Genomic DNA, 10,126 nt, shown 5'->3' on the forward strand with positions numbered 1-10,126 from the left:
AGAGGGAAATAATTCATTTGAGGTTCCTCAGGTGCCAAGTGGTGAAGGGGAGTCAAATATAGACACTGTCATCCCAAGACCATGCCAGAGGACTCCCTTTGATTACTTTCTCTCCACCAAGTGTCTCACTCTTTATGCTCCACATAACAGGCACCCAGCAAATATTTATGGTAAAATGGAACACAAAAGGGTTAGGAGGGAAAGAGACCTGGGTTCAAAACCTCGGCGGTGCAGCCTTGTGTAGCACCTTGGGGTGGAAGTGAAGTCCTCAACCTCTGAGCATCCAACTCATTTGTCATATTGGGATGATGAAAATCCTTATTCTCAGGGTGTGGGTTTGCAGGGGTGACTCCATAAGACAAGGAGCACACACCCCGAATCCAGTGTTGGTGTGACAAAGAGAGGAAGAGAGAAACACACACCCAAAGGGCTTGAGTCTTCCAGGTGTTTTCTGTCAACTGGGTTTTATTAATAACAACTGCTCTTTCCATAGCCCCTACTGTGTGCACTGTATCACTGCCTTAGCCCTCCAACACTAATCTCTAAAGGGGCATCTACACGCTGATCTATCAGGCTGATTTCAAATCCAGCCCCTTAACCCTCTTTCTTCCCCAACACCTGACCAGAGAGACCCCAGAGTCTTGGAATGGGAACCCAGGAGCCCTGGGCCGCCCCTCCCGCTGCCTCTCCCTCAGGCCCTAGGAGGAAGGGAGAGAGGACTGGACCACTGTCCAGCTGCAGCTGGTCGAGCTGCTCCCGGCCTGGAAGCTGCTAAGGTTCCTGGTTCCCACCAGAGCCAAGAGTGACACCTGATCCCAGGGGATTGTGAAATGGCTTGAGGTGGCAGCCCGCCCGCTGAGCCCTTTACCTCCCGCCCCCCTCCCGCTCGACCCCGCCCCCCGCCCCCCTCGCGCGCGGTTAAATCCCCCAGCTTTGGCTGCCGCTCACACCTGCACCCCGCCCCGGCGCAGCACCATGCCTGCCTGTCGCCTAGGCCCGCTCACGGCTGCCCTCCTCCTTGGCCTCCTGCTGCTGGGCCTCCCTGCGGTCACAGGTGAGCCGGACAGGGAGAGGCCAGGCGCCCGAAGGGGCGAGCCGCCGAGCGTCTGAACCCAACCAGGCAGAGGCGTAGTCCCCGGGGGCTGGGGAGGTGGAGATTCCTGGGGCGGAAGTGGGGAGACCCATGAAAACTAAAATTTGGGGGCCCCTATCATCTAAGGGTGATGACTGTCAGAGCCTAGTATTATGGGGTCCAGTTTGCCGGCGATGGAGAGACAACCGAAGGCTGAAATTTGGGGGAGGGGCTCTGCGTTGCGGGCAGATACTTCATGGCTGCGGGGTGCGGGGTGGAGGGGGATGTGCCGTGCTAGACACCCCAAACTCCTAGTCTCTAGGAGCCTAGATGCTCAGGCGTGCGGGGTCCCCTAAAGACCGAGCCTGGAGGACTCTGAGACCGAAGGTCAGGGACCTCCTGTATTCCCAAGTGTTCAGGTGTCAGGGACCCTTGGCCTGAAGGTGGAGCCGTTAAGTCCACAGGCAGAATTCCTTGGAGTTAAGATTTGGGGCCCTTGGAGTAGGAAGTGGGCATCCTCTGGGACCCGGGCTACGCCCCACCTCTGATTGTCCCCTGCCTCCTCTCCCAGGCACAGGAACAGAGAAAACGGGCGTGTGCCCCCGGCTCGAGGAGAGCCCGAACTGCATCCAGGAGTGCAAATCCGACAGCGAGTGCAGGGACAACCTCAAGTGCTGCCCGGCGGGCTGCGCCTCCTTCTGCTCCCTGCCCAATGGTAACCCCCGCGACCGGCTGGGGGCTGGGGCGGGACCTCGCCAAGTCAGGAGGAAGGTGGACGCCCCTGGACCTGGGGACCCCTGGGAAAGTATATGCGGAAGAAACCAGATCCGCCCGGGCTCTCCCTTGCCGGCCCTGGGGGAGACAAAGGCGTCACTGAAGCGCAGCCAGGGGGAGGGAGGTCCCTCACCCCTCGCTGGATTCGAGTCTCTGGTGCATGACGGTCTTCCGGGCACGCACAGCCGAGATATTGTTGCGGCCCTGGGGACCCGGGAAGCAGCTTCCCTCCTAGGCCTGTTGGAGTCCGCGGGGAAGCCGGAGCTGGCGGCAGAGTTGAGTCCCGAGGCCTGGGGCTCACAATTCCCAGGACCCCTCCCCTGGGGCCTCCTGCAGCCCTGGGAGCGCCTGGCCAGGCGAGACTCCCCAGATTCCTGCCTCCGGGCGGAAGGGGACTTCACAGATTTAGGAGAGCGCTCAGCTGGTTTTAAAGATCTGGAAGCGAGCGTCAGAGAGAGAAATGTTCTTGGCCAAGGTCACACCGCCATCCCGTGGCCACAGGAGTCATTGCGAGAGGGCTTGCCTTTCCCGCTTACTGGTTGAGCAGTTTGGAGAAAGTCAGGACTCCTCCTTGGGCACCTGCTCCCCTTGGCTCATCTTTAGAACAGTCTCTCCCACGCTGAGTGAGAGAGAGCACTTGGGTGCTCCGTGAGCACAGGTGTGTCCGCCAAGCTGTGAGGACTCTGATCAGAGCAGCAAGTGGCCTTAGACATCTTTTCACTTTCCAGAGGGGGAAAACAACATTAGAGACGCGGATATGACCTGGGCAGAACCAGTTGCTGTAACTACTGGTCTTTATCCAGAATACAACCCCTGTGGTTTCTCCTGGGTTATTTCCTGGAAGATGCCAGCACAGTTTGGGAAAGTTTGTGATTCAGAGACCCCCGACACGGATGAGCAAGGAGGAGGAAGTGCAGGGGAGACCGGCCCACCAGGGACAGCTTCTGGGTCTGGAGGCCCCTAAGCCGGGCTGGAGTAGAGGAGGACCAGAAGATTGGGAGAGAAAGCAGGAGGCAGGCAAAGAGATGAGAGCGGTGGCCAGGCAAAAGAAGGGGCCTTTGCTGTTAGATGGATGAAGAGCTTGTTCCCTTGTCTCAAATGGACAACTGAGGCTGGAAGAGGGACAAGGCCAGATGGCCCCTGAGGGAGGGAGGGAGGGAGCCTGGAGGTTTGAGTCCTAGTTCTGTCATTTTCTAGTTGTGTGATCCTGAGCAAGTTGCTTTACTCCTTTGAACTTCTGTTCTGTTGTTTAGATAATCACCCAGTTCTGTGCCTATGTTTTATTTTTGGCTATGCTGGGTTCCCCTCTCCCTGACTCAGGAAGTGGTGTGTACTGCATATGCGTATATATGTGTGTGTGTGTTCGTAAATAGAAGTTAGAAGGCTGCGCTCAAGCTTTGGTTTTACATTTATTTTTTCTTTTTAATTTCTTTTATTTATTTATCTTTTGAGACAGTCTCACTCTGTTGCCCTAGACTTGAGTGCTGTAGTGTCACAGCGCATAGCAACCTCAAACTCCTGGTTTCAAGCTATCCTCCTGCCTCAGCCTCCTGAGAAGCTGGGACTATAGGTGCCCACTACAACGCCTAATTTTTCTATTTTTCAAGCTATTCTCCTGCCTAAGCCTCCTGAGAAGCTGGGGCCATAGGTGCCCACCACGAGGCCTAATTTTTCTATTTTTACTAGAGATGGAGTCTTGCTCTTGGTCAGGTTGATCTTGAACTCCTGAACTAAAACAATCCTCCTGCCTGGGCCACCCAGAGTGCTAGGATTACAGGTGTAATCACCAAGCCTGGCCCTTGATTTTACTTCTGACCAGTGGCGTGGTGTTGGGTGGCCTCTTCATCTCTCTGTGCTCCAGGTTTGGAAATATCCCCTATGAAGGAGATATTTGATGTAAGGATGAAAGGGGATTATGGGCTTTTACATAGTGCATTGTAAGTGGCACACCTCTGCAGTGTTAGCTGCTAGTGTACATAGGTGTGTTAGTGGAAGGGTGTGGTTTTGTTTGTGCATGGAAGAGTGAGGGCCATGGTGCTGAGTGATCATAACTGGGAGTGGGCCTATAAGAGTGAGTACAGAGAAGATGGGAGTGTATAACCCTTCGTATGTGTATTGCACTCTACAGTTTACATAGCTGAGTAATACCTGGAGATCAGTGCACAGTGCACAGATTTCCTGGGGTTCAAATTCTACCTCAACCCTATAAGACTTTAGACAAATTACTTAACCTCTTGGTGCCTAAGTTTCCTCATCTATAACATGAGGAAATAGTAATAGACGCCTCCTCTCTTTCAGAAATACTGTGAGAATCAAAGGAGTTAATATATATCAGGTATTTAATATAATGCCTGCGCATAGTTGGAGCTGATTAAGTGTTTACTGTCATAATCACTTCCTCTTATTACAGACTGGTTTGATTTTTCAGGGAGAAATAATATTAATATTAATATGTTTGCCTCCACTACTTTATGACAGCCCCATAATGTCAGTGGCCCTGATTCCATCCTAAAGAAACTGGGGCTCTTAGGGCCACAACATTAGAAAATGGCAGAGCAGGGACCCAAACCGAGGTCCTGTGATTCTGGAACCATTGAGGTACAGCAGGAGGGAGATCTTCCTGGGCCCCTTGAGAGCAGCTCAGGCCTCCTGAGAAGGATCCAGGCAGGCGGCTCTGCTGTCCATGAAGCCAGGTGGGGAACAGTTGGGGGCCATGCTACATCCTTCCACTTACCTGCCCCTATTCCTTTTTCTACCAGAAAAGCAGGGCTCCTGTCCACAGTTGAACAGTAGCTTCCCCCAGCTTGGCCTCTGCCAGACCCAGTGCCAGGTGGACAGCCAGTGTTCAACCAACATGAAATGCTGCCGCAATGGCTGCGGGAAGATGACATGTGTCACACCCAACTTCTGAGGTAGGTGAAGGGGGGAGAGGAGGTGTATTGATGCCCAGGTGTGATGGGACTCGCAGCAGGTTAAGAAGGAAAACCTAGCTGAACACAAGGTTGCTCACCTGTCCATTTATTTACCATCATTCACTCAACAAATACTTGTTGAGCACCTGTCACGTGCCATGCACCACCCTAGGTGCTGGGGATGTTCCAGGAGTGAGCAAATTAGATGAAAAAATCTCCCTGCCAGGGTCTGTGTTCTAGTGGATGATAAACAAAGCAAAAGAATGAGTCGATTTTGTAGTGTGCTGAAGGGAGATAGTGCCAGGAGGAAAAGCAAGCAGGGAAGGGGTAAGAAGGATGGGGCAGGGAGCAGGGCTGCAGTTTTTACCTGGGACAGTCAGTGAAGGCCCCACCCAAAAGGTAGCATTTGGGTATGACTTGATGGAAATAAGGAGGGAGGAGTGGGGATGTGCTGGTGGGAGACGTCAGGTACAGAGGCAGGAACAGCCCTGGACACTGCAGGAGGAGCAGGGCAGGGGCATAAGGAGAGAGCACGGGAGGTAAGGGGGAGTGGGCAGCTCACTTGAAGCCTCATAAGGCCATTGTATTGGCCATTGTAAAGACTTTGGTGTTGATCTGGAGATGTGGCACCTTTGGAAAGGGACTGCTCCTGCTGCTGTGTGGGAAGGGCGGGGGCAGAAGCAGGGAGCCTGTTTGGAGGTGACTGTGGATCCAGATGGAAGCAAGGGGGGGATAAGTAGTTGCGTTTGGGGGAGGGCAGCCAAATGGAGATCGGGACAGTGGCTGGAGAGGTTAGGGTGGTGGGAAGCTCTCTGCGTGGCCAGCAGAAACCTTCATCAAAGAGCTGCACTTTGTAGGAGACACGTGAGATCAGTTGACTTCAGTTCATCCAAAGTGGGTATGAAGCATGTCAAGTATTTACTCTGCAGCTGGCCAAGGCTCAACACCTCTAGTGGGTCTGGCAGTAGATTATGGAGCATCCTATATAATTGAAAATAAAACATTATTGAGTCAGAAAGTAAGTATAAGGAACTAATGGACGAATAAAACAATGAAGCAGAAACTCTTAGTTGGCCCACTGGGCTCGGGAAAACTTCTCAGAAGTGATCCTGAGCCGGCCCTAAAGGAGGAGTGAAGGGGAGGTAGTCTGGTGCAGTGCAGGGGGAGGCTGTTTCCGCCAGAGGGAACAGAATGAGCAAGGACTCAGCAGTGCTCTTGAGTTGAAATCTCATCGCCATGTGCCACCTGTAACAATTTCTCAGGAAAGAAACCCAAAGATCACTGATGGAATCCAACAGTGCACATGTGAGAAACTGGAAGCCCTGAGAAGGGATATGTTCTTTTTTTCTTTTTGAGACAGAGTCTCACTTTGTCACCCTCGTAGAGTGCTGTGGCGTCACAGCTCACAGCAACCTCCAGCTCTTGGGCTTAGGCGATTCTCTTGCCTCAGTCTCTGGAGTAGCTGGGACCACTATTTTTTGGTTGCAGTTTGGCTGGGGCTGGGTTCAAACCCACCACCCTCGGTATATGGGGCCAGCGCCCTACCCGCTGAGCCACAGGTGCCGCCCAGACGGGATGTGTTCTTTAGTGCCGAAGAGACACCGTGGTCTCCCTGGGGCCAGAGCTCTCCACTGATGTCAGCTGTTTCTTGCCTCCAGATGAGTGCTGACCGCATGGCTGGGCTCTGCAGTCAGGAAGATCAGTGTTCAAATTTCAGCTCTGATACACATCTGGCTTTTTCTCCTCCCAGACCCGCAATGATCTAGCTTATAAAATGGGGCTAAATAAAATCCCTTTGATCAGCAAATCCTAGTTTAACCTAAGGAATGAAGTCATGGTAGATCTGCCTGTTGGTCGGGGAATGCTAAGGGAGATAAGTGACCATGGCCCCTCAGGAAAGTCACACTGATCAGTGGGGACCGTGATATACTCAGGTGTGCCCTGGGGATGGTCTGAAGCAGAGAAGATGAATCTAGAACCTGTAGGAAAGTGCAAGAGAGCCCCAGTGAGGCCACGCTTTGCTGTGAGTGTGCAGAAGGGGTGCTGTGGGGGAGTCAGTCCGGGAATTAAGCTGCAGATGCTCTTACCCGGAATGACAGATACTGTTGTTGATGGTATTATTTTTTCCTCCAGCTCCAGCGTGTAGCCTGAGGAGCCGGGAGGGGATGTTTCTGCCTGGCCCTGCGTCTGGCCCCAGCCTGGCTACCCTTACCTCTTTCTGGCCTCTGCGTACCCCACTGCGCTGCCCACACCATCTCCCTTTTCTAATCAATAAAGTAATCACTTTCAGCACATTCTGTCTTTTGTCTCTCCTGACTTGGGTTTAGGTGGGTGGGCAAGTGGGGGGCAATCAGATCATCCGGGGACAAGGTCTGGGGAGGGAACAACTCTGAAGCAATGGCCATTGGGTCAGGGGTTCATCTCAGAGGTATTAGGTCTCTCCTGGAGAATGCTCACAGCAACCCTGGGAGGTGGGTCCTTATTCCCCCGGCGTGATGGATGAGAAAACTGAAGCTTAGAGAGGTGATGGGATGTTTCCAACGTCACTCATCGCTAGGGTGCTGATAACAGCAGCAGCACCTTATACGCCAGACACAGTGCCAGGGACTGGCTCATGAGACCTGTTCCTCAAAACAATCCTCAGAGCGGATAACAGCAGTGTCCTGCTGCAGACCAGGACTCTGGGAGGCCTGTGGCCTCGCAGGAAGAAGATGCCAAAGCCAGAGTCCTTTGTTATTTTTTAAATTGAGGTTCTAATTTGTATAAGTAATATAGTCATAGGGATCCAAATCCAAAAGGATATACAACAAAAAATGTCTTTCACCCATAACGCCCTGCCCCCACTCCAGACACCCAGTTCTTTGGTTCGGGTGTCATTCCGTTTCTTGGGTATTCTTTCCCATGTGTGTCTCCAGCTCTTCTCTTTCTTCCTCTTTATTCCCTCCATCCCTCCCTGTCTCTATCCTTTCCTGTCTTCTTCCCTTCTCCCTTCTCCCTCCTCTCTCTATCCTCTCCTTTCTCCAGCCTTCCTCCCTCTGTCCTTTCTCCATCCCACTCAAGTGGCAGTAATCAGGGGGTGAATGTAGACAGTGGCAGGCTGAGCGAAGCCAGAGTGCCAGGGGTACAGAGCAGGCTGCAGAGGCCCCATCCGAGGAGACAGCAAGAGGTGGGATTGTTCGTGAGCCTAGGCCCCTGGCTCACAGAGCATGCTCCATTGCCCCATTGCCCCATTGATCCTCTGCTTACAAAACACAAATTCAAATCTTAAGACGATGCCCACAGTCCCACAGTAAATGACTCTCCACCTGCAAGGTCCTTCTGAGTGCAGGGCGCTATGAGACTTGCTTCCACACCGGTGAAGCCTGGCTACGGGCCTTATTTGGATTGCGCCAGTTGTTTCAATAAGGTTCTTTCCAACAAAAGAAAATCCGGGATCCTGCCATTGCACTCACTGGTCACACCTCTTTAATCTTCTTTCATCCGGAAAAGTTTCTGGATCTTTTTTTTTTTTTTTTTTTGGTCTATCACAGACATTAACAATTAAGGGCGAGTTATTTTACAGGTCTTTCAATCAAGCTTAGCTTGATATTTCCTCAAAATCAGATTCATGCTATGCATTTTTTTGCCAGGAATACTACAGAAAAAAAGATACTGTGTTCTTTGTGCAGGTCACACCATGAGGAATCTGATACTGATTTGTTTTGTTATGAGAGATGTTAACTTGGATTCACTGAGTGCAGTGGTGCCTGCCAGGGTTTTCTACTCAAGTTCCTATTTTCCCCTTGGTAAGGAATAAATATTTGTGGGGAGATGCTTTGAGACTATGTACAAATCTTGCTCTTCAACATCTTACCCACCAGTTTGAGCATCCACCAATGATTCTTGCCTCAATCAAGGATTATTTTTTTCTCCTTTCATTTTTACTTGACATATTTAATTATACATATTTATAGGATACAGAACAACATTTCAATTTGTGTATACAACGTGTAATGATCAAATCAGGGTAACTGCATATATATCACCTCAAACATTTATCGTTTTTTTGTGTTGTGAACATTCAAGATCCTTTCCTCCAGCTTTCTGAAAATATATAATAAATTATAGTTAGCATACTCACCCTACAGTGAAATGCAGAGAACCAGAATTCATTTCTCCTATCGAGCTGCAATTTTGTATCCATTAACCAACGTCTTCCATTTTCCCTTCATCCTTCCCAGCCTTTAATGCCCACAATTCTACTCTTTACTTCCATAAGATTAAATTTTTTAAATCTTCTTTTTTTTTTGAGATAGGGTCTCACTCTATTGCTCACGCCGATTGTAAACTGGCCTCAGTTGATCTTTTCTCTTTAACCTCCAAAAGTCCTGGGAATTCCAGGAGTGAGCAACCATGCCTGGCCTCAAATTTTTTTTTTTTAGCTCCTCATGTGAGTGAGAACATGCAGTCTTTGTCTTTTGTGACTGGCTGTTTTTCCTTAATATGATGTCCTTCAGGTTCATTCATGTTGCCACAAATGACAGGATTTCGTTCCTTTTTATGGATGAATCGTAGTCCACTGTGGGCACATACCGCATTTGCTTTATCCCCAAATCAATGATGATTTAATAGCACCTGAATGTTGATGGTCTCTCCTTGACCCTTCTCTCCTTCATTGAGCCCCTTTTTGACTTCCCATTCTTAGCTGCAATGTGAGGGCTGGGTGTTATGTTCCATCTACTCTTCTAAAGGACACGGTGGGGGTGGGGAAGGTGTTTTGTTCTGTTTTGAGACAGGGTCTCATTCCGTCACCCAGACTGGAGTGCATTAGTGAGATCACCCCTGGGCTTATGCAATCCTCTTGGTTCAGCCTCCAGAGTAGCTAGGACTATGGGCACAGGCCACCATGCCCAGCTAATTGATGAGGTTAGAGGCAGGTACACTTAGCCTTCCTTCACTTTCCCGCCTATCATTTCTTCCTTCCGTAATTCAGAGATGATGATCCTGACTCACAGCTTGACACTGTGATGCTACGAACCAAACCCTAGGTCCCACCTTTCCTCCATGGTATAATATCTATGAAACAAATCCGCAAGCACCAGTCGAGTGCTTAAGCTGTGCATGCCATTTTGCTTGGCTCCGTGAAGAGGAGAAATGTATAAGGCAAAGTCACTGCTTTCAAGAGCCCACAAGATGTCATCATGAGGAAGCAGAGCAGGCAGGCTAGGGATATCTTCTGTGTAGCCTGCATGGAGCGGTTCAGGGGGATTTTATGGGATGTATAGGAAATGCCCATGGCTGAGCTGAACTGTAATGACAGTAAACTGACTAAAAGCATTAGCTCTAGAACTAGACCTTGTTCAAACACCTACTTCATTCCTTGCTAATT

At 50.6% G+C, this 10,126-nt stretch overlaps 1 protein-coding gene across 1 annotated transcript; it reads left to right on the forward strand.

The window, feature by feature from the left end:
• The first annotated feature begins 919 nt into the window (after positions 1 to 919).
• WFDC2 (WAP four-disulfide core domain 2) lies at positions 920 to 7,052 on the forward strand. Its single transcript, XM_053574313.1, has 4 exons — positions 920 to 1,054; positions 1,644 to 1,787; positions 4,606 to 4,758; positions 6,892 to 7,052. Exons 1-3 carry the CDS (start codon positions 976 to 978, stop codon positions 4,755 to 4,757), a joined length of 375 nt encoding a protein of 124 aa, XP_053430288.1. The 5' UTR covers positions 920 to 975; the 3' UTR covers position 4,758; positions 6,892 to 7,052.
• Positions 7,053 to 10,126: the final 3,074 nt, after the last annotated feature.

The sequence above is a fragment of the Nycticebus coucang genome, chromosome 21, assembly GCF_027406575.1.
Source record: "Nycticebus coucang isolate mNycCou1 chromosome 21, mNycCou1.pri, whole genome shotgun sequence".
Lineage (NCBI taxonomy): Eukaryota > Metazoa > Chordata > Mammalia > Primates > Lorisidae > Nycticebus > Nycticebus coucang.